Source organism: Elephantulus edwardii, unplaced genomic scaffold (genome assembly GCF_000299155.1).
Source record: "Elephantulus edwardii isolate Elephantulus edwardi_28Jun2011 unplaced genomic scaffold, EleEdw1.0 scaffold00040, whole genome shotgun sequence".
Lineage (NCBI taxonomy): Eukaryota > Metazoa > Chordata > Mammalia > Macroscelidea > Macroscelididae > Elephantulus > Elephantulus edwardii.
Window position 1 is genome coordinate 633,280 of NW_006399790.1, and position 25,363 is coordinate 658,642.

Genomic DNA, 25,363 nt, shown 5'->3' on the forward strand with positions numbered 1-25,363 from the left:
CTGCACAGGGGCTTGAGGACGTGTTTCTCCCGGCTCGGCCACTTCATTGCCAGTCACCCGGTCTTCTTCGCCTCGGCGCCTGTGCTCATTTCCATCCTACTCGGCGCCAGCTTCAGCCGCTACCAGGTTGAGGAGAGCGTGGAGCACCTGCTGGCGCCCCAGCACAGCCTCGCCAAGATCGAGCGCAACCTCGTCAACAGCCTCTTCCCAGTCAACCGTTCCAAGCACCGGCTCTACTCGGACCTGCAGACGCCCGGGCGCTACGGCCGGGTCATAGTCACCTCCTTCCAGAAAGCCAACATGCTGGACCAGCATCACACCGACCTGATCTTAAAGGTGAGAATGGAACGGGTGCCTTGGCCAGTGGCGCTTCCGCGGCGAGGCTGGCTCTGCGCGGGGTCGAGGCTGAGAGTGGCTCCTTTCCCATCCCGGGTGGTGGCTGGGGGTCCCCTGCATCGCCTGCCCCTCAGGGATCGTCCGCAGCCTGCCCTGCCTAGCCCGCACGGCCACCGCTACCACCCCAACAGCTGCTGCAACAGTTGGGGCGGCGGCGGCCACGGTGCTGTGGTCGGTGCGCTTATTTTGGTTGCAACGGGCTAAGGAGTGGGGAGACTTTCGGGGAACTGGGACAGGAGAAAACAAAATAAGACATTATAGAAACTCCTGCTACTTGAGAACCAAATACTATATTTGGAGGCTTCTGAAAACCCACACCCCAATTTTTCTCCCTTCCTCGGGTCCCCTGGAGTGTTTGGGGAAAGGCTGCCTGGAGGGAAAAGGCTGAGGAATGTGAGATAGGGTAATGGGGGAAATGCGTCCCACCCTGAAAGAATGAAAGAAGTGCCATCCCTGGCAAGCCCGGGGCTTCCCTGTTTCCTCTGAGCCAGTTATCTGAGCGAGTGATCAGTCTCTCTCTTTAGGGTAGGAAGAGATAAAATTTACAGCTACTCCATTTTTCACAGCAGCTCCTCTCCAATTGAATGGTTCAAACTTCTTTGGGAAAAGAGGGATCAATTAGAATCCCTTTTATTTGGGTGTGGAGGTGAGAGGCAGAAGGGCGAGAACAGAAACCAGGTTGTGTGGCCCAGAGCAGAGCCCAGGGAACCTTGCAGCTGGTTCAAGGGTGTCACTCCCAGAAACAGGTTGTACCATCAGCCAGAGGTGTGAATTTGATGTGAGAAGTGAGGTTCATGGCGATAACTTTCAGGAAGTTTCTAAGAAAAGCAGAGGAGTGCGAGCCAGGCATGGAAAAGCCGAAAATGTGGGAGAGAAAAGGAGAGAGAAGTTTCCATGTGAATCCCAAGTGGGGCTTGTTTACTTAATGTTTGCCTCTGAGGGGAGGGGGACAGGTGGGAACAAGTCCCCACGGCCCCCCTGGTGCTGAGGGGTACAAAGTGTTGGCTACATGAATGTTTCAGTCCGCATATCCCAGGGAAGCCAGCCAGTGAACCTGGAGAACTCTCCCCTGTTCCTCTACAGATGAACCCTTCATCTCTGGGGACATGCTCATTTTCCTATGTTACTTCCATGTTTGTTGACAATTACCAGTCAGCGCTTAATACCAAGGAGAGTCTGACTAGACTGCACTGGAATTAGGACATATGGACATTGCCCTGCCTCATGATATGTGTTATGGGATATGTATTAATGTACAAATGTTCACACTTACAGGTCCATCACAGGACCTCAGCAATGTTAATCCTTAGATGTCTGCCTTTGTCCTGATTACACATCCACCATTAAAGCGTTGAGTTTTTTTCACAAATCAGTACTTCAATAAGCATTATTTTGACACCACAGATAAATACTTACTGATCCAAATACTTTCTCAAGAAAACATGGAGTAGATTTATCACAGGCTTAAGGAAACTGTAATTTAGCAAGTCCTGACAGTTGGAAACCTGCCCATTTTTTGATAGATGATCTACTAAATGATATTTCTCTTTATTTTGTTTTGAGGTGATGTTTCCACTAGGCTGACCCCCCCCCCCGCCCACAAACTGTCACGCCACTGTGTCACGCCAGCTACATTCACTCACTCTCAAGGTTAATGAGACATCAACGGGCACATCAAGCCTCTTTTCAGCTGGATCTTTCCCCCCCTCTCCTATTTGATTTTGATTAATTTGGAGCAGAAAAACCATTTTCTAAGAAGGATGGGAATGGAGAAGGGGGGAAGACAGGCTTGGCCCCCAGGCTAAAGGACTTTAAAGGACAGTGGGTGAGTCAGTGGATTGTCTGAAGAAATGGGAAGCTTTCTCATGCTCTGGGTGTCTGGATAAAATGCAAACCAAGCTGATTAGTGGTTAGGACTCATTTCTAGACTGTGGCCGCCAGACCAAGTGAGTTTATTCAGCTCATGAAAACATGGGTTTATGAAAAGGAGGTATTTACTTTCTATTTTTAAATTATGTATCCACATTTCCCCCCCCCCTTTCTACATCCAACCTGGGTTTTGGTAGGTGTGGAACCAGGGAATAGGAAAAAGGACCTTCAGTAATCCTGGCAATACAATGTGAAAGAGACAGCGCGCACAGAGGTTTTTGATTGTGTCCCCATGCTTAGGACACATCCTTGACAAAAGGTGTTAAGGGTGAAAGAATCTGGTACTTGGTTACTGGTATCACCTGCACTGGTAGTTCACACTGTACAAAATACGAAACAACCACTGCCTGTTGTAACATTCATTTGAAGGGAAGTGTACCAGGATTTTAGATTTTTGGGCTCTAATCTGACAATGAAGGAAAAAAATGTGCACGGACATACAGAATGCACTAGCTTCAAGCACGAAGAGTAGACCCTCTTCACTCATCATGATTCTCTGGGGTTGTCTCTGGTCAGTGGAGGAGAGCCTCTCTCAGGATATAAGTCCAGCTACTTTCTCCCCAGAAAATAAACTGGGGTGAGGAGTGGGAAAACGAAAATTTAAAAGCCAGATAATTTTTTAAATGTAACTGAAGGTACCACACACACCAAAAAAACCCAACAACAACCAAAACCCTCCATTTGTCAGCCAGGGGATCTAGTTTGGAGGTTTTCTGAAATCTGAGCATGTGATACTATTACCATAACATAGAATTGCCATGGCTTAGAATTGAGGGTGTCTGTCCTTAGTGGTCTCCTCTGAAGGCTCCAGAACAAAGATGTCATTTAGGGCCTGATGGTGCTACTAAGGGATCAACCATTAATTTTTTAACTTCTTTGAATAAATGTAGCTAGAACCTTTAAAGAGGAAAATATTCTCAGAGCAAATTTCACTGTAGTGTTTCATTGGATTTTTGCAGATATATTTCTTTCTGATCACTTAAAGTGAAGTGCTAGAAGGTCTTTTTGATAATTGATAGGGGTTTGGACCAAGACAGTATTTGATTTATGTCAGACATGTCTATTTACAGTTCAGGACCAGTTTGGCCTTGTCCTTATAATAATGGTAACATTTTAACAACAAAGGCAATAAACTCACAGTCTATATCTTGGGTTAGGAGGAAAGTGCTCTTAACTGAAGGAAAAAAAAACAACACCCAAACAACAACCACCTGCTCCATAGAAGTTAACTTACTTGTCCATGAACAAAAGACAAGAGCAGAATCCAGGAAGCAGACACATGCGAGAGCAGAATCCAGGAAGGAGACACATGGGTGTTGTTGGTTTGTTTGTCAGCTCCTAGGCTTGTGCTCTTTTCACTCTAATTTACAACATCTCTGATTAACACTCTTGGGACCAGTAGCCAGGAAATCAAAAAACGTATTGCGATGGGAAAGTCTGCGGTTAGGGACCTCTCTAAAGTACTCAAGAGCAACGGTGTCTCTCTGGAGACTAAGGTGCGCCTGATACAGGCCATGGTTTTTTTAAATCACTTGTTATGCATCAGAGAGTTGGACATTGACTAGGGAGGATAGAAGGAGAATTGACACCTTTGAGCTGTGGTACAGGAGAAGAGTATTGAATGTACCATGGACTGAAAAGAAAACAGATTCATCCCAGATACAGTTAATCCAGGCTGCTCCTTGGAGGCAAGGATTCTGGGGCTTCGCCTGACATACTTTGGACATGTTGTAAGGAGAGACAGGTCTTTAGAGAGGGACATCATGCTGGGTAGAGTAGAGGGACAGCGCAGGAGGGGAAGACCCTCTATGAGGTGGATTGATTCAGTGACTGGGGTAATCGGGATGGGTGTGTCAGAGGCAATGAGATTGGCACAGGATAGAGCACGGTTTAGGGCTGTTGTACATAGGGTCGCTATGAGTCGTAAACGACTCGACGGCACATAACAACAACAACAACAACAACATCTGATTAAGGAGTAGCTCTGCCAACTGAAAGGCACACACACAGTTCAAATCCACTGCCTGCTTTATGGGAGAGATTTCCCCTAGAGAGTCAGCTATGAGTCTATTCTGACTCAATGGCATATAACAACAATGATATTTCATTAAATAAACACTTCAATAATTTAAAGTTCATTTGTCATTCAAATGAATTTTATCTGACCCATATATTCTATCCCTTATCATTGTTCTGATAGCTCTTAAGTGCCAGGGAATAGACTACTCATAGTGACCCTATGAACAATGGATCTGATTCACTCTTCCCTATCCTGTGCCATTCTGACACACTCAGACCCACTGCTAAGGTCACTGTTGATCAATTTCATTGAAGGTCTTTCTTTCCTTTGCTGATCCTCCAGTATGATATCTTTTTACAAGGATAGGCCCCTCCTAACAACATGCCCAAAGTATGTGAAATGAGTTCCACTACCCTTGCCACTAAGGTGCACCCGGGCTGCACCTTCTCCAAGACTTATCTTTGCTCTTTTGGTAATCTGTGGAATATTCAGTCCTCTTCTCCAACAGCACAACTCAAAGGCATCAATTCTTCTTCTCATCCTTATTCACTGGCCAGCTTTCAGATGCATAGCAAGTAAGTGAAAAGATCATGGTTTAACTTAGATGCTCCTTAGTCTTCAAAGTGACATCATTGCTCTTAAATCATAAAGGCATTTCTCCTGACTGACTCTGCCTGGCATCGGGGAAAATCCAAATATAGTAACTCATTTCGCAATAGCAAAGCATAAGATACTTGCAAAGATAAAAAGCATATTTTATTGGAAAATCCTTTGGGTAAATAAGCATAGATATCCTCTGTTTGAAAGTTGTTTGTAGCAGGGAATAGGTACATTCATCTCCACTATCTCACTATGTCCTCGGCACACAGTGGGCCCTCAATAACTACTTGTTCAACAGAGTTGTCCTAATTTAATCTGACATTTATATATTGGGTACAGAAAGTTCCAAAGGAAATACTTTGAAATGCATTTTCACAATTACATTTTTAGTTTTACAATTTTAGTGGTAGTTTTGTAGCCTTCTCTTTTTCTAGGCTAACCCATCCTTCCTTCCTTTATAACCTCTGTCGTCATATGAAAGCATATTTCAGTTTTTGAGTTGGGTAAGAGCAACTACTGTGTACAGTATCTTCATCTTAGGAAGAAACTCAGAGGCTATTTTATTCCAAACAAAGCAAAGGATATATCCTGACTACACAAGTAATCTTCTGTTTACTGCGGGTTCTCTTTTTGTTCCAGTATGAGTTTCTAGTTCAAAACAACTTTTTTTCTTTTTTAAATACATTAAATGGAATGAAGTTGCAAAACAAGACTGCTAGAAGAACTTGAGTTGAAGTGATTATATTCAGGTTTTTGAAGGAAATCAACGTGACTGCTAGCTCAGGGTCATGAAGACCCAGTAGCTGGATCAATATTTCAGTTTTTCCAAATACCATCTCTGCTCTGTGACTCATTATAAAACTCACCATCATTTCCCCCTCTGCAGTCTCACTCACTGCAGCCAACTCAGCTCCAAGTGATAAAGGCCCCCCATTGGGTCGCCAAGGCTGGAAATCACCAAGAGAGACTGAGGAGTCCGCTGAGGGATTCCAACTGCCTTTCGGTTGGCAACACAACTCAGTACAAACTTAGCAGTACTTCACGAGAGTTCCGTGTGTAGTCTGTTGTTTTGTGTACCGTCAGGTTGGAACACACTCAGAGCAGACCCTCCAAGCAAGTTCTCTGGAGGCAGGATATATCATGGGAGGAGATTACTCCTATTTCCTGTGGAGCAGCTGGTGGAGTCAAACTATGCATTGTCATCGCAGCTCTTTACCGCTAGGGTCCCTGCGACAGTCTAATGGTCACCAAATCCTGGTCTATTTTCTAACTAGGAATAGGTTTTTATATTTTTAAAGGACTCTTATTTGGGGGGGGCGGGGGACCACACACAACAAAAACCCACAGGGAAAAAAAAATAGATAGCAGAGACTATACTTGGCTCACAAAGCCTAAAATATAGTCCTTTATATTTAAAAAAGTATGCTAAAGCTCCTTTACTGAAATAATTTCAGGCTGTTAATACTGTAGAAATAACCTCTATGGCATTGTTCCTTGCCGAAAGGAAATCTGTATCCAGGGGCCATTTGACAATGACTGGAGATGTTTGTGGTTATCATAATTGGGGTGGGGTGGGTGTTACTGGCACCTAGTAGGCAGAGGGCAGGACAGCTGCTAAATGCCCCACAATGAAATGAACAGCCCCCTGTGAGAGAATAATCCAGTCCTAAACATTACTCAGTAAACATGGAGGCTGAAAAATTCTTTTCTAACGGGTTTGTGTGTTTAGTCTCATTTTGTTAGGATGTTTTTTAAATCTACTACCTTTATTATGTAAATGAAAAATGCCAAAGGAGGAATTCACATTCAGAAATCCTATGTATCTTTGTTGTTGTGGCCAGTGTAGTAAGAACCCACCCATAGCTGACTCTCCAGGGGGGTCTCAAAGGCAGTAAATTGTATGGGAGGAGGAGGGTTCCCCTCCTTCTCCAAAAGAGCAGCTGGTGGATTCAAACTGCACGATTTGGGGATTACAGTCCAGCTTTTTACCACTAGACCACCAGAGCTTCCAAAATCTTTGGCTAAGGACAAATACTATGATCCCTGAAAGGAAACTCTTTTTGGCAAACCAGGTTTTCCAATAGAATACAGTCTTAAAGCTCAGCCCCTTATAGTCTAGATGCCACCTTAATTAAAAATTAAAAATGACAACTTTAGTGAACTGACAGTGGCCTTTGTCTCTTATCAATTAGCAGACTGCTCATTATCAGTGACAGGAAACCTCAGTCTGCAGGGGCTGCCTGCTAGATCCCACTCTTCTGGCCATGGAGAAGACCTCACCCTCACTGCCTGGGGAGAAGGCAGGAGACAATACTTTGTTGTCCATGCTAGCTCCCCTGCTTTTCTGAGGGCAGAATGACAAAAGGAGGACTTGCAACTAAGGAATATGAAATCAAAGAACTTAAGGCTTAGGTTTAGAAGGGACTTTAAAGGTCATTCCTGCAGACTCTGATAACAGACTCTGCTCTTAAGCATCTCAGGATACTTTTTTCCTGGTGACAAGAGCTAGGCACTCCAGTCCCTAAGTCAGACATAGACTTCAACTGAGCCCAGGATTGAAAGGGCAACATTTGTGAATCTACTGTGCCAAAGCCAACCGTCTTTTGCATATTAATTTTTTAAGAAGGGAAAATTAAAGAGGAATTGAGATAGCTTCTTAGAATAAGGAGTCAATCTAAGAAAGGGAGGTACCATAATATTCTAAGGTAGTCAGACTTTTGAAGATATTTCATTTGTAGAACTCAAATGCCTACCTGACTTGATTAACTGAGATTGGGGGAACACTCTTTTACTTTCCTACGCAGTTAATCATTTGGGACAAAGGTTGGTTAAAGTGCTAATTTAAACTGAAATTTAAGTATAAATCAAAGTGTAAGAGGGATGCTATTTTTTTAAGATGATAAAACAAAAGCCTCAAATGTACTACTGTAAAAGGAATGGTGGCTGCCCTTCATTGGGTTTCAAAGGCTGCAAATCTTAATACGAGCACACTGCCTGACCTCTGTCCAGTGGAGCAGATAGTGGATTCGAATTGCCAATTTTTTAGGTTAGCAGCCCAACATGTAAGTTATCTCAGTGTTGTTACACACCGTCAAGTCACAACTAACTCCTAGCTGACCCTCCGGTGGGTTTTCAGAGCCAGTAAATCACATGGAAGAAGACTGCTTGTCTTTTTGCTTTGGAGCAGCTGTTGGATTCGAACCATGTGCCCTTGGATTGGCAGCACAATTGTTTACCAGTAGGCTACCAGAGCTCCCTCAATAAATTCTATATGTTACAGTTTAGGGGAGCAGATTTTTTTTATTATTATTATTATTTAAAAAGGAAAAAACCAGTCCAAGGATCCCTCCAGGATTAACCAGCTGTGATGCAATCCCAAAGTTGTGTAGTTTGAATCCACCAGATGCTATATAGAAGAATGGATAACTTCCTCCCGTGTGACTCAGCTGCTTCTGAAAATCCACAAGGGTCAGTTCCCACTCTGTGGCCCACGACAACAGCAAGAAGCCTTGCAGAACATCCGTGAGCACTTAACTGACAACTAACTCATTAGAAATAAATGAGCTGAAAGTTGTTTCCTATCCCAGAGTTTAAAGCATCCCTTGGTACGGGAGCTCTGAAAATGCTAAGTGCTGATGATCTGCTCAACTTTGACCTTGTGGGCTACACCATATGGTACCTGACTCTGGGGCTCAGTATGGGTCCCAAATGATTCCTGAGATAGGCAGCAGACCTTTGAAGTCACCTGCTTGGTCGCACATCCCAGCAAGCAGGCCTGTCTACTGCACTGCCTGTGTGCCACCGTACACCCGGAAGGCCATGGGACTTCCGAGGAATCCTGCCAGACTGATTTAATGACCAGCAGGGGAGGTGAGTAATCTCTAACCTTTAAAAGAAAAAAAGAAGGAAATAAACACCATTGTCATCTCCTATGGGAATACTATGTCCTTGCCTTCAACTGTAGAATTTATATTTTCAACAAAAGGATACAATGAGGGAACAGAGAGTCTATTTTTGTCTTCTTACTCTCTAAGAAATCCTCTTGAGAATATTCTTTTTGCTATTATAAAAGATTCTCCAGTGCTCGGTCTTCCAGTTTAGATTAAACTCACCTGTTCCAGTGAAGGGCAGTGGAAACAATGAAGGGGATGAAAAGCCATTTTCTGGAAGGGGTAGAATGTGACTATCAGAAAACACCAATACGTGAAAGGAAAAGACAATAAGGAGAAAATAGCCAAGGGCATATTGTCAGGTGAGTGTCCACTGTGGGTAACTGGGAGCTCAGTCTTAATGAGAAACCATGGAAAATGTACCTGAGTTGTCCCAGCTGTGGCCAAAGAAGTTGGACATCTTTCTCCGGCAACTCCCCACCTATCATGGAGTGATCCAGATGCTGTGCAGTCCCTTACAAGAATTTCTTATATTTCATAAACTTGAGACATTTTAGAATCCCAGATTGAGAGCTGCAGGTGTTTTCAGTAAGTGGCCCTGACACATAGAAGTGACTGTGACCTGAGAGGATATGATGGGTAAGACTCTGAGGGTATCTACCATCAAGGTCTTATACAAGTGAGAAGTCTAGGAGTATAGTGCCCAGGTACACAAGGGCTGCTCATCCCTTCATACAGCAAGATGAACACGAAGCAGAATGATTTAGTTACTTTTTAGTTTTTCAAGCAACTGCCATCTTTTTTTGAAAGATAATTTCAGAGCCAGACACCCCATAAGTTGTCCAAGTGTTCTGGTGTGTGTACCGTACCAGGTCTCCACGTTTAGGTGGCGTATATCCAGCCATTCTTCTCTTTGTATACCAGCTCTTGACTTGATCTTGATCTCAATCACGTGCCTTCTACTTTATGATGCCTCTCCTGATTCGTGGCTACTTCCCTCTTTTAAAAACATCTTTCAGTTATATTTCACATCTCAGTGCTTAACTCTACATCACCATATAATTTGTTGTCTTGCTCTTTTAGAGTTTCTTCTGTACAGTATCATAAGTATTTCAAGGACAAGAACAATGGCCGATATGCCCCGATCTGTCCTAGACACGAGCAGCATGTGGAATGTACTGCCCATGCTTACTACGTTGTTATTGGTTGATGGCTTGTAGGATGAGAAATGTGTTCTCCCTCGCCACTGATTTATTTTGGCCCATTATTATTTTTCCTGGTAGCTTGAACATGTGATTTCCTTAGAATAGTTTTCATCTTTCATCCTTGACAGATCTTGGTTTCAGAAGTGTTGATAAGCAATAAGCATTCATTCTGCTTCAAAATCGGCTGACATTTCATTTGTACAAGGAGGAATTCTTAGAAAACCAAATGCCTGACCACCTCCTCTGGTCCAGGTGCAGTTTGGGAAGGCTCACACATGAACTCAGTCCGGGAGTGGTCATTTCCCATGTTGGAGGATGAGCTGTGGAAGGATGGACACCCAGTTATCACAGGGTACACTTGAAGTCAGCTTGCCAAACAACAGATTTTTTCCCCCTTACACAAATTTAAACATAAATATAAACTTTTCAAAATAAAACACAAGTGTTGAATAGATCAACTTCCCAATGTTGCTTGACCTTACTCTTCTTAAAAGTGGGCTCAGGAATAGAAAAAGTATTGTTCAAAAGAACAACATATGTATTATTTACAATTTTTGTTGTTGTGTGCTGTCTAATCTGAACTGACTCATAGCTGATCCTCCAGCAGGTTTTAAGAGCAGTAAATTGCATGGGAGGAGATTTTCCGTCTTTCTCCTGTAGAGCATCTTGTGGATTCAAACTGCATGCCTTTAGTTTGCCAGCACAATTCCTTACCACTAGGCTACCAGGTCTCAATGGAAAAATTAGAACTGCTAGATCTTCAATATTACATGTAGACAATCATTTATCCATTATTCCAGGAGGCTCTCTTGCTGTCATTAATACAGAGGCTTAGTCATCTCTAATTATCACAAGGAGGGGGGAAATTCCATCTTTGCTAGGGAACTATCAGAATAAGTGCCCCAACCCTAATCTATGATGGTTTGTACCTTGTTGTTGTTATATGCCATCGAGTTAACGACTCATCGTGACCCTGTTAACAACGGATTTGAACTCTGTCCTATCCTGTACCATCCTCACACTTCCTGACACACTAGAGCCCACTGCAGCAGTCACCAAGTCAATCCACCTGGTTAAGGGTCTTCTACTTCACCAACCCTTCATCCTTCCAAGCATCATGTCTCTCTCCAGGGAATAGCCCCTCCTAGCAACATGCCTGAAGTATCACCTTTGCCTCCAAAGAGCACTCAGGCTACAACCTTTCTAAGATATATTTGGTTCTTTTGACAGCCCATGGGATGTTCAGTACTCTTCTCCACCACCACAGTTCAAAGGCATCAATTCTTCTTTTGTCATCCCTATTCATTGTCCAGCTCTCAGATGCATAGCAAGTGATCAGAAAGACCATAGCCTGAATCAGACACACCTTAGTCCTCAAACTGACATCATTACTCTTCAATAACTTGGAGCAGTCCCTAACTGCAGACTTTCCCAGTGTAACGTGTCCCCTTATATCCTGACTGCTGGTACCAAAGGTGTTAATTGTAAATCCAAGTAAGATGAAAGCATTGACAGTTTCCGTCTCCTCTCCATCCATCATGATGTTGCCTATCAGTCCAGTGGTAAGAATCTTTGTTTTGACATTGAAATGCAATCCATATTGAAAGCTGCATTCCTTGGTCTTCTGCAACAAGTGCTTCAAGTCCTCCTCACTTTCAGCAAGCGAGATTGTCTCATTTGCCTAACACAGGCTATTTATGAGTCTCCCTTTGATCTTGATGTTACATTCTTCTTTAGAGAGTCCAGCTTCTCAAATAATATGCTCAGCATACAGATTGAATAGGTATATAGAGAGAATACAACCCTGACACATTCCCTTTTTAATTTTAAATCATGCAGAGTTCCTGTGCTCTGTTTGCACAACAGCCTTCTGGTCCAGGTATAGGTATTACAGCTTTTATTTTTGCACTTTTGCACCTTAAGTTTGTGAAATACTATGTTTTGTTTGGGTTCTTGTTTTAGAATAGCATCTGTTTGTTGTTGTTAGATGTCATCAGTCAAGTACAGCCATATGAACAACAGATCTAAATCCTGTGCCATCTTCATCATCTCTGACATACTTGAGCCCATTGCTGCAGTCACTGTATCAGTCCATCTGGTTGAGGGTCTTCCTCTCTTTTGCTGACTCTCCATCTCTCCAAGCATGATGTCCCAAAGTGCGTGTGATATCGCTTTGTCACTTTTGCCTCCAAGGAGCACTCTAGCTGTACTTTTCCCAAGATATATCTATTTGGGTTTTTTTGGCAGTTCATGGGATATTCAGTACTCTTCTCAAACATAAGTCATCTATTCTTCTGTCATCCTTATTCATTGTCCAGCTTTCAGATATGAGTGAAAAGATCAGGACCTGGATCAGGCGCCCCTTAGTCCTCTAACTGACATAGTTTCTCCTTAGTAATTTCGAGAGGTACCTGAATGTAATCATTCCCAATGCTGATGGTAATATTGAGGACAGTGCATGTGATAACTCTTGGACTTCAAAGTGCACACAAATAATCTGGGCCTCTTTTTTGAATGAAGACCATGGTTCATTAAGTTTAGAGTACAGTGGTGGTTGTTTTGTGCCATTAATTCAGCTTAAACTCACAGCGACCTTGTGAACAGCAGGATTAAACCCTGCCCAATCCCACACCATCATCACAATCTCTGCTGTGCTCATTTTTGCAGTCACTGCGTCAGTCCATCTCATTGAGGATCTTCCCCTCTTCCAAGGACCCTCCACATTTCCAGCCATAATGTCCTTTTTCAGGGACTGGCCCCTCTTGCCAACATGCTACCAGCCTTGCCTCTAAGGAACACTTGGGCTGCACATCTTCCAAGACAAATTTGTTCATTCTTTCGGCTTTCTATGGTATATTCAGTGTTCTTTGCCAACACCTCAATTCAAAGACATCAATTCTTTGGTCTTTCCTATTCACTGTCCAACTTTCATATGCATTGTTGTTGTTGTTATGTGCTGTATAGTCACCTGCAACTCATAGCACCCCAATATACAACAGCTCTGAAGCCTGCCATGTCCTGAGCTAGTTTCACTGATTCTAACACACCAACACCCATTGCCCCAGTAACTGTATCAATCCATCTCATCCAGGGTCTTCCTCTCCTGTGCTGTCCTTCCACTCTCCCAAGCATGATTTCCTTTTCCAAGGACCGGTCTCTCCTGGCCATGGGTCGTAAGTATGTGAGACAGAGCTTCAAAATCCTTGCCTCTAAGGAGCAGCCTGGTTTCACCCTCTCTAGGTCAGAGTTGTTTGTTCTCTTGACTGTCCAGGGTATGTTCAACACTCTTCTCCAGCACCACAACTCAAAGTCATTGATTCTTCTATCATCCTTAGTCATTCTCCAGCTCTCTGATGCATGGCAAATAATGTGAAGACCATGGCCTGGATCAGACACATGTTAGTTTCTAGAGTAACATTGTTGCTCTTCAATACTCTGCAGTGGTCCCTGAAAGCAGATTTCCCCAGTGCAATTCATTTTTTTTATTTCCATGCATAGAAAGTAATGGAAAATACCATGGCTTGAGTTACACACCGCAACTTAGTCTTTAAACTGATATCCTTGCTCTTTAGCATTTAAAAGAGGTACTTTGCAGAAGATTTATCCAATGTAATGCATAACATGATCTATTGAATACTACAGGTGTTGATTGTGAATGAAAATGAAATGCAATCCCTGCTAATGTAAATCTTTTTTCCCCCCCATTTATCAGAAAATGGCCTATTGGTCTGACTGTGAGGATTTTGTTTTCATTTTGTGTTGAGGTGTAATCCGTACTGAAGGCTGTTGTCTTTGATCTTTTTCAGTAAGGGCTTCAAGGTCTAGGGTTGTTGTGTGACAGCTTTTGAGTAACAAGGCTTAAAATTAGGCTGCTATAAACAGAACACTAGGTTTGGGGTCAGGAAAACTAACTTCTAACTCCAGTTCTCCTTAATATGTGACTTTGCGCAATTCACCTAACCTCCCTAAGAAGCAAAGGAATCCTCACTTACCTTGGGCATAAGAGCATCTCTCATGTCTGATTCTGGTAAGGGATAAGGTATGAGAAAGCCCAGCATTACCACAGCCCTGTGTAGGATACATCATCATCATCACCATTATTATTATTATTTACTACTTCTACTACTATTTACCTTGAAATGATCTTACTCCCTACATGTACCAGTTCTTTAAGAGCCACTATTGCCTGTTGAGTAAATACACTTGTAGACATTTTCCCCTGTATACCCAACAGGCAATAATGGGTGTTCAATCTACATTCTCAATGCCCAGATTGGCAATTTGTTGACCTTTAATGACTCCATCTGAGTCATTACAGACGATTGGATTCATCCTGCTGCTGAGTATGCAGCTTCTCCTCCTGCAGAAAGTTCTTAGCAAGCAGAGCTGTCAATGAGTAGATTGCATTGTAACTACGCAAGGTGGTTTCTTGAGGCCCAGAACCTCATCACCACATTGGTAGGGCTTTACACACAAAGCCTTCACTGCCTCCTATTTACAATTTTAAAAAAACACACCAAGAAACACCACAAAAACAACCAAACTCCTGTAGGCTGTGAGCTCTGAGTTCAAGTTCTCTTGGTCACTCTTGATACAGTGGGTAAAGTCTTTGGCCAACTGTCCGCACCGGCTGCTCCACGGCCTTGGAAACCCCGTACTCAACTCTGCTCTGCCCTGTATTGGTCTCTAGAGTCAGTATGGACTTGAAGGCAACCAGTTTGGTTTGGTTTTGGCTTTAGGTAAAAGAGTTGCTAATTTTCTCTCACTTAATTCACAAGACTACAGTATTTCCATGGGAAATCTTGCTGACATAAGTAGATCTGCAGGCACTTCAAAACTGCCAGAGATCAAGAGAACTGGGCAGAGTGATAATTGTAAAGCCCTCTGAAACTGTGAAATGTTGCTGACTGGAGGGTTTTGATCCTATAGGTCAGTGTGCTTCCTTACTGCCATCTGTTTTTTTAAAATATCAATCTTAGGAGGTCCTCAAAGAAATCTATAATTATTTATGCTTAAAATCAGATCTGGCTAAGAAAATTTCTCTACTTATCCAGTTATTCAGGCCATTTTTTCATAGGGTCGCTATGAGTTGTTCTCAACTCAAAGACAATCAACAACAGTTATCTAGACTTAAATTCCTCAACCCTTAGTGTCAGTGGCGATTAGCAAATAACAATGCTTCTTACTTCATTGTGTTCCTCAATCCCCTGGGAATTATGTCAATGTGCATATTCTGATGGACTATGGCTGTGTGGGGCCTGAGATTCTGCATCAGTAACAAATTTCTGGGGGTGCTGCTGCTGCTGCCCTGAAAACAACATACTCATTAAAACAGCAGATTAATGCTGAGCCATTGTATATCCTCAATGCATTGCCCCCAAAACAAATGCACAGAGTCCTTTCCATTTGATGTTAAACATCCATGAGGTTTCTGAGGCTATAAATCTTAATGGGACCAGATTTTCCCATCTCTTTCCCTTGGAAAGGCTGGCAGATTCACATTGGTGAACTTTGGGTTAGCAGGCACAGGCAACCCACTATGCCACCAGGGCTTCCTAATTCATGGCCCATTACTATTTAACTCTTCCATTCTCTCTAAACAGTGTTTCTCCTCCAGGACTAGCTACTGGAGGACTTGTTAAAACTCAGATTACCAGGCCTCCCTCCCAGAGCTTGGGGCTCACTGAGTCCAAGTTCCAAAGCAAAACCCCAAAAAAAATCCATTGCTAAAGTGCAACACAAAACAAACTATGCTAACAGAGCTCCTTAGGTGACCCTATGAACAAAATATTGAAACCTTGCCCTACCCTGTACCAGCCTCACAATCTCTACCAAGTTCATGTTCACTGTGGTGGTCATTGTATCAATCCACCTTGCTGAGTCTTCCTCAACCTGAGATTTTGGAAGCAGGAGTGGTATCCACTTCCTAAACAACATGCCTCTGGAAACTATGAACATTGATAAATGTCAATAGTTATAGAAAGGCTTCAGGCCTTTTCTTCATAGGGCCGCTATGAGTCGTGCTTGACTCGATGACAATCAACAACAGGTTCTAAAGGTGATGCTGTTCCTCCTCATCTAAGAACCATATTTAAACTGTCATTGCTCTAAACTCAAAGCTCATTGCATTCAAATCAGAACTGACTCATAGCTGACCCTCAAGCAGGTTTTTGGGTTTTCATTGCATGGGAAGAGACTGCCCATCTTTCTTTTGAGGAGCTGCTGGTGGGTTTGAACTGTGGCTATAAGTTGTTGTTGTGTTACCATCAAGTCAGAACTGACCCAATGCTGACCCTCTGGTGGGTTTTCAGAAGCAGTAAATCAAATGGGAGGTGACTGCCCATCCTTCTCCCACAGAGCAGCTGGTAGATTCGAACTGTGTACCTTTGGGATTGCAGCACAGCTTCTTCCCACTAGGCCACCAGAGCATATAGCTGATAGGACTAACTCCAAAAATGTAGTCTTTTCCTGTAAAGCTGGCCAACAGAGACAAATAGAGTGCTGAAGGTATTTGATCAGAAGTTTTTTCTGAACAGTGCTGCAATAGCTATTGTGCAAAAGTTACTACATATATTTAAACCTTTAAAGTTTACAGTTTAAAGCAAGTATTCTTGTTTCCAGTTGCTAGAATTTAGGATAGAGGAAAGGACACTATGATTGCCAAAGCTGCCCTTCTTCCAAAGACTTCCCACATGGGGTCACCTGCCATTTGCCTTTGCAGGAATTTCCTTGAAATCAAACCAGAAAACATAGCAGGTACAAATAGGAACTGCATGTTCTATTTCCGAATTGGGGCCTCTGCTCTGTGGCAGAGGTGAGGTGTCCACACACAGGGCTCCACCAGCTAATTTTCAGTATCAACTACTGTTTGCTGTCAGTTCTGTTAGAGGTGAAGAAGAACATGAATGAAGTACAGGCAGTACTGGCTTTAGCACGGTGCAGTATTATTTCAGAATCCCAAGCGTCTACGTTTACATGAATGAATGTATTTCATGGTTTATAACCTTCAACACAGAAGTGAAGGATCTGAAGTAATGCTCACTCCACTATGATCTCATGTCTCTTAACCTCTCCTCTGACGTCTCAATTTTCCCATCCATAAAATGAGATCAACAATATCATCTCCATAAGATTACAATAATAAAAAGGGAGAATGTGTATTATGTGAACAAATGTTAATAATTACACCATGCCTAAGGTACATAAATCTCTTGCAGTATCTGCTCTAAACATAAGCTGTTTGGGGCAAGAGAACAATCAACCAGAGATTCTTAGGAGAAAAGAAAAGGTACTGCCATCACCCAGTCATCATAACCATCCTTTTTTTATTAGAAAGTGTCTATACAATCAGCAAAAGCCATTTACTAACCAGAAACTTTGCTGGCATGACCTTATATTCCCAAAGGATATAATATTGTGTCAGGCTATACTTTCACTTTAAATTAACTGAGGAGAATAAAAAAAAATAGCAAAACTGACTTTGTACTATCTACACATCTAAAGCTTTAGACCTACATGGACCAATTCAGAAGTTATTAGATTATATAATTATATATAGTTATTAGATTCAAGTTAAGTTGCTGTTGTTGTCATGTGCTGTACAGGTACTTGTGATTCATAGCAACCCTATGTATAACAGCCTTGAACTCTGCTCTATCTTTGAGCCAACTTCATTGTTTCTGATATTCCTACCCCCATTATCCCCATCACTGAGTTCATTCATCTCATCCAGGCTCTTTCTCTCTTGTACCATCCCTCCACCCTCCCACGCATGATGTCCATCTCCAAGGACCGGTCCCTACTTGGAACATGCTCAAAATATGTCAGACAGAACATCAGAATCCTTGCCTCCAAGGAGCAGCCTGGTTTTACCCCCTCCAAGATGAACTTGTTTTCCTAGTAGTCCATGGTATATTCAACACTCTTCTCCAGCACCACAGCTCAAAGGCATCAATTCTCTTTCTATCATCCCTAATCATTGTCCAGCTCTCTGACGCATAGCATGCAATTGTGAAGACTATAGCCTGGATCAGGTACACCTTAGTCTCCAGCCTGACGTCATTGTTCTTCAGTACTTTGGAGATGTCTCTGACAACTGACTTTTCCAATGCAATTTGTCCCTTGATTTCCTGGCTGCTGGTACCAAGAGTGTTAATTGTGGAGCCAAGCAAACTAAAACTGTTAACATTCTCAATCTCTTCACCATACATAATAATGCTGCCAATTGGCTCCATGGTGAGAATCTTTGTTTTCTTCTTATATTTTGGGGTTTTTAATTATTTTGTGTCTGTGTACTGTCAAATTGGCTCTGACTGCTACAGGAGGAGATTGCTACTCCTTCTCCCCAGAGCATCTGGTGGATGGAACTGTGTACCTCTGGGATTGCAGTGCAGTTTCTTTATTCTCCTTGAGATTCTTTGTTTTCTTGATGTTGAGCTTCAATCCATATTGAAGGCTGCAGTCCTTGACCTCCTGCAGCAGGCGCTTCAGGTCCTTCTTAGCAAGCAGTGTGTTCATCTGCATAACGCAGGCTGTTGATGAATCTTCCTCCATTAGTGATGCCACATTCCTCCTTGTACAGCCTAACATCCCGAATGATCTGTTTTGCATACAGATTGAAAAGGTATGGAGACAGAATACATCCCTGGAGGACACTCTTCCCAATTTTGAAATGCAGTGTTTCCTTGCTCTATTCTGACGCCTGACTCTTGCTTCAAATATAGGTTTTGTATAAGCACAATCAAATGTTTTGGGATTCTTATTCTTCTCAGAGTCCACCACAGTTTTTTTGTGATCCACAGTCAAAAACCTTTGCAGAGTCAATGAAACACAGATAGACATTCCTCTGGTACATTCTGCTTTCTGCCAAGATCCATCAAACTACAGGACAATAAATCATATCTATGGCTCTATAAGAAAGAGAGGGAAAGTGGTCATTGTGAAACCCAGAGCCTCCTGCAAAACAAGTCTAGGCTACTCTTTAGAGAAAAGACTTACCCCAAGCACAGTTCCCAAAGCAGTTGGTGGATCTGAACAGTTTTTTGTTGAGTTGGCAAGGGCAACTCCTTATCACTAGGCCACCAGAGGGCCTTAGCTGTTGTTAGGTAATCTCAAGTTGAGTACAAACTCAAATAATCAAATGATCAAAACTATAAACAAATGATCAAAGTCCTGCACCACCCTCATAGTGTCTAGCATACGCAGGTCCATTGTTAGCTGCTGAGAGAAGGTTGCTGATGAGTCTCCCTCCAATCTTGATGTCACATTCTTCTTTATATATTCCAGTTTCTGGAATTGTTTGCTCAGCATACAGATTGGATAGATGTGGAGAAAAGATGCAACCATGATGCACACCTTTCCTGGTTTTAAACCAGACAGTGTTCCCTTGTTCTGCTGAGAAAACAGTTTCTTGGTTCATGTATAAGTTTTTGTTTGGGTTTTTTCCCATGTATAGGTTTTGCATGAGCACAATTAAGTGTTCTTGGATTTCCATTCTTATCGATGTTAGCCATAATTTGTTATGATCTGCATAGTCAAATGCCTTTGCATAGTCAATAAAACACAAATGGACATCCTTATGGTATTCTCTGCTTTTCCGCCAAGATCCATCTGACATCAACCTCTTCTGGACACAGCTTGAATTTCTGGCAGTTCTCCATAAATGAACTCTTCTAGCCATTTTCAAATAATGTTCAACACAATATTAATGTTATCATTAGATAGTGTCCACACTGTTGGATCATTTCTTTTTGGGATGAGAACACACAGACCTCTTCCAATTATTTGGTCAGGTAGCTGTCTTCCAAATTTCCTGGTAAAGATTAATGAGTATGTCCAGGGTTACAACAGTTTGCTTAAACACCTCAATTGGTATGAATCCTAGTCAGCAGAGGTCAGGGCTTTAATGAAATAGAATGGAAATACTGCAGCCAAGAAAAAGAGTCAGAGTTGAGCTAGGGGAGTGGGTATTATACTACCAGAAAAACAACTGGTAAGACCAGAGATCAGAGTTACACACCTGCTAAATGGCTGAGATTTAATCCAAAGATTATATCGCATTCCCCCTCCACTCCCTTACCACTACACAAACAGGCTCCAGTAGAACCGTGCGTTACAGCTGAGAGAGATACAAGACACAAAACCCTCTAAGGAGGAGTACATAAGGAAGCCCAAAGATGGGACCCATAAACAAGGGCAATACAGAAAGTTAAAACTTCCAAAACAAGATACATCCTATATATCCCAACTCCTTGCCAGATTAGGGTGTCATCACACCAAAGCCCTATTTACCTCAGGTCTTATTATCCAATATGCAAAAACAAACCAATTACCATAAAGTACATTCCCATTTAAAGTGACCATATTGAACAAGAGAACGCTGGTGACTTAGTGATAAGAAGTTAACCCAGAGATACATGGTTCAAATCTACCAACTCCTCCAAGGGAGAAAGATGGGCAGTCTCCTCTTGTGTGTTTTATTGCCTCTGAAAACCTGATTGAGGGTCACATATGAATTGGTTCTGACTCAATGGTATATAACAATATTTTTTAAAAGAGAGAGAGGGGGAGAAAGAGAAAAGATCTGTCTCTGTAAATCTTTATAGAAGCAGGTACCACATCTTTTTCTAGCAGAGTAACTGATGAATTTAAAATATCAACCTTTCACTTCACAGCTGAGTACTTTAACCACTGTGCCAACAGATTTTCTTTTTCAACTAAATGTTACAAGATGTGTCAAAAGGGAAAAGCAAAAGGACTCCACAGTCTGAAGAAGTAAAGAATTGTCAGAACCAGATTCAGATATGACACATACATTAGAATTCTCAGGGAATTTAAAATAACCATGATTTATGACCTTATTAGGAAAACTGACAACATGCAAGCACATATGAGTAATATGAACAGAGATGGAAACTCTTAGGAAGAATGAAAAATGCTAGAAACTAAAAGCATTATAACAAAAATGAAGACTGCCTTTGATGGACTCCTTGGTAGAATCAACATGCCTAGGAAAGACATGAGTGAGCTTGAAGACTCAACGAAAGGACAAGGAGAATTTCCCAGATGGTTAAAGTTCTCCAGGCTGAAGGAAAATTACACAGGTCAGAAACACGGATTCACATAAAGGAGAAAAGGGATCTAGAGAAGAAACAAACTGTAAGAAAATGTTTTTATTCTCTTACTCTTACTCATGGAGCTCTGGTGGCCTAGCGGTAAGGAGCTGTGCTGCAATCTCAAAGGCATACAGTTCACATCTACCAGCTGCTGTATGGAGAAAGACAGGCTCATCTCCTTTGTAATTTACTGCCACTGGAAACTCACTGGAGGTCATATGTGGGTCAGTTTCACCTTACCAGTACATAATAACATTTTTAATTGGTCTCAAAGATAACTTTAAAATAATTAATAGTAAAAATGTATTAGATGGTCATTGTTGTTGTTGTGTTCTGTAGTATTGGAAAGAACTCACAGCTGACCTTCCAGTGTGTTTTCAGAAGCAGTTAATTGCACAAGAGGAGACTACCCATCCTTCTCCCACAAAGCAGCTGGTGGACTTGAACCGCGTGCCTTTGGGATTGCAGTGCAGCTTCTTGCCCCTAGGCCACTATAGCATATTAATAAGTCAAATAAATAATAGCTGTATCACAGGGGACAGTAGAGGGGAATTGGGAATACTCTGTTATGATGTAACTGCATTACATTTTAAGCATTAATGTATCTGAAAGTGGGCTTAAATGTGTATTTTAAACTGTATGGTGGCCACTATTTTTTTAAAGGCTTTTAAGCCTTTAATTAACACTCTAGGAAAGAAGGTAAACTGCTATTTCTGTTGCTCTCGAGTGCCATCAGGTTCCCTCTGAGTCATACCAATCATATGCACAAGAGCACAGAACACTGTCCAGTCCTGTAATATCCTCAGGATCCTAGCTGTGTTTCAGCCCATGTTGTAACCACAGTGCCAATGCATCATGTTGAGGGTCTCCCTCTTTTTCACTACCTCTACTTCTCTAGAGACTAGTCCCTTCTAATAACACATCCAAAGTATATGAGACAAAATCTTGGCATTCTCACTAAGGAGCTTTCTGGCTTTGCTTCTTCCAAGGCACATTTATTCTTTCTTCTGGTAGTCCATGGCCAACACCTAATTCAACAATCAGTGCCATAATTATTTTTGGTCTTCCTTATTAATTGTCCAGCTTTCACATGCAGATGGGAAGATTGTAAATACCAAAGCTTGGGTCAGGTGCACCTTAGCCCTCAAGATGACCCTTTGCTTTTTATAATTTTAAAGAAATCTTTAGGGAGCTCTGGTGGCCTAGTAGCAAGAATCTACACTGCAATCCCAGAGATACATGATTCAAATCCACCAGATGCTTTGCTGGAAAAGGAGGGACAATCTCCTCCTGTACCAGTCAGATCCGATTTGACGGTACACACATAAAGTAATAAAATAAAATTTTTTTTAAAAAAAAATAAGTCTTTTGTGACATACTTGTTATATCATTTGACATCTTGATTTCTGCTTCCATGGACACTGACTATGGATCCAAATAAAATTAAGTCCTTGACACCTCAGTATTTGCTCTGTTTATCATGTTGTTGCTTATTGATCCAGATGTGAGGATTTGTTAAAGTATAATTAATACTGAAGGCTATATAGTATTTTCATTGTTAGATGCTGTAAGGTTTCTTTATTTTGATCAGGCAAGGCTGTGTCACATAAAACATGTTGTTAAGGAGTATTCCTCCAATCTTGATGCCATGTTTTTCATTTGGCTCAACTTCTCAACACACAGATTGAATAAGTATGATGAAAGAATAAAATCTTGCCACACACTTTTCCTGGTTTTAACCCATCCAGTATCCCTTTGATGTCTTTAATTACCTCTTAGTGTATGTGTTGTTGTTACGGCTGATGGCTGTTGAGTCGAGCATGACTCACAGCGATCCTATGAACAAAAGACCTGAAGACTTTCTGTAACTATGGTCATTTCTCAAAGTTCATAGAGTTTGCAGAAGCATGTTCTTTAGAAAGTGGATGCCACTCCTGCTTTCGATAAGTGATTATACTAAATGTGTTCATTTGTATCATTTGTATCCAGTATATGTAGGTAAATGCATGCATGCATGTGCACACACATGCACACATAACACAAATGAGTAATTTCTTATAATTTCTGTAGATAAAGAATTGAGCTTAGTCTATGTACAGTAGATAAAACTTAATTCTAAAATGCTCAATTAAAATCAGAGAAGGAACAAAAAAAATGCCAGGAATAGAAAAATTATAAACACGGTCGATATTAAGCCACTTTTAAGAACAACCACTTGAAATGTGATGAGTTTATTATGTTCCTTTTGATTGCCTTCGAGTTGAGCACAACTCATAGTGACCCTATGAATGAAAGGCCGGCTACAACTATCGACATTTATCAAAGTTCATGGAGTTTCCAGGGGCATGATGTTTAGGAAGTAGATGCCACTCCTGTTTCCAAGGGTTTAATATATCAATGTTGGAGTAAATATACCAGTGTTTAATATACCAGTGTTGGTGTAAATTTAAAAATAAGATCCACCTGTGTGCTGTCATGTCATAAGAAACCCACTTTAAATATGAAATGTCATAAATGGGTTAAAAGTGGTAAAGATATTCCATGCTAACACCTATCAAAGGGAGTTCTGCTGGTATAGTCCATAGAGTTTAGCTGCTCAATCAGAGGCTGAGCTCCTTGTGTCAGTTCAAATCAACCAGAAAATCTGAAGGAGAAAAATGAGCAGTTTCTTCCTGTATGATTTACAGCTTTGGGACCATTCTGGAGGGTCGCCTACGAGTCAGAACCAACTCAGTGGAGAGAGAAGCACTTATCCAAAAGAAAGTAGTTATATTAATTTCAGACAAAGCAAGATTTAGAACAAGAAACTTATTGGGGATAAAGAAGGGATTACATACAGATGAAAGGATTAAATCTTCAAGAAGGTATAACAATTCTAATGCACGTAACAAACAATCATCAAAATACATGAGGCAAAACCTGAAAAAACTGAAAGGAAAAATCGGACAAATTCATTTTTATAAAACCTCAACACCCCTCTATCAGTAAATGATACTTGACAGCAGACCACTCTGTCAGTGAAGCCTGTCAAGTTCGTTCCAACTCAGAGGCTGTAACCACCACAGACGTAGATTGCCACAGCTTTTCTCTGTGGAGTGATCAGGTGGTTTTGAACTGCTGACCTTGTGGTTTGTACTGGAGACTTTAACTGCTGTGCCATCAGAGTTCCTTTGATCAACTACTGTTGTTGGTGTGAGCTGTTAAGTCTGAACCAACTCAACAGCTGACCCTCCAGTGAGTTTTCAGAGGCAGTAAATAGCGAGGGAAGAGACTGCCCATCTTTCTCCCTCAGAGCAGCTAGTGGATTCAAACTGAGGGCCTTTGGGTTGGCAGCAAAATTCCTTACTACTAAGTCACCAGAGCTCTCATGATAAAGTAATAAGGCAAAAAAACCAAATAAGTAAGACTATAGATGAACTGGACAGAGTAAGGTTAGTTAATATTCTGAATAGAGTCACCATCCAGCTTTTAGAAAGAAAGCACCAAAAACAACTGGAAAAGCACATCAACAGAGAACTGCCAGAAGTGCAGGCTAGATTGAGAAGGGGTCATGGTACTAGGAATATTGTAGCTAATGTTAGATGGATTTTGGCTGAAAGCAGGGAGCGACAGAGGAATGTTTATCTCTGTCTCGTTGATTACACAAAGGCTTTTGACTGTGTGGATCACAACAGACTGTGGCTAACTCTGAGAAGAATGGGAATCCCAGAACACTTGATCATGCTAATGCGAAATCTATACTTGGACCAGGAGATAGTCATCAGAACAGAGCAAGGAAACATTTCATGGTTCAAAATGAAGAAGGGTATACACCAGAGATGTGTCATATCTCCATACCTTTTCAACCTATATGCAGAACAGATTATCCAGGAGGCTGGACTGTATGAGAAGTGTGTCATCAGGATTGAAGGAAGATTCATCAACAATCTGTGTTATGCTGATGACACAACACTGCTTGCTGAAAGTGAGCAGGACCTGAAGTGCTTGCTTGAAGGTCAAGGACTGCAGCCTTCAATATGGATTGAGGCACAATATCAAGAAGACAAAGATTCTCATCACTGGGCCAACTGGCAGCATCAGGATGGATAGTGAAGAGATTTAGACTATTAACAGCTTTAGGTTGCTTGGCTCCACAGTCAACATTCTTGGCACGAGCAGCCAGGAAATTAAAAGACACATTGTGATGGGAAAGTCTGCTGTTAGGGACCT

General features: G+C 41.8%; 1 protein-coding gene across 1 annotated transcript in view; it reads left to right on the plus strand.

Annotated features, from left to right (window-relative positions):
- Nucleotides 1-6: 6 nt before the first annotated feature.
- The window catches only part of PTCHD1 (patched domain containing 1), a 91,520-nt gene continuing 66,163 nt past the window's right edge, over nucleotides 7-25,363 (plus strand). The window contains exon 1 of the mRNA XM_006885034.1: nucleotides 7-336. Within this exon, the coding sequence (XP_006885096.1) occupies nucleotides 301-336 (36 nt within the window). The 5' untranslated portion in view covers nucleotides 7-300. The remainder of the gene's footprint in view (nucleotides 337-25,363) is intronic.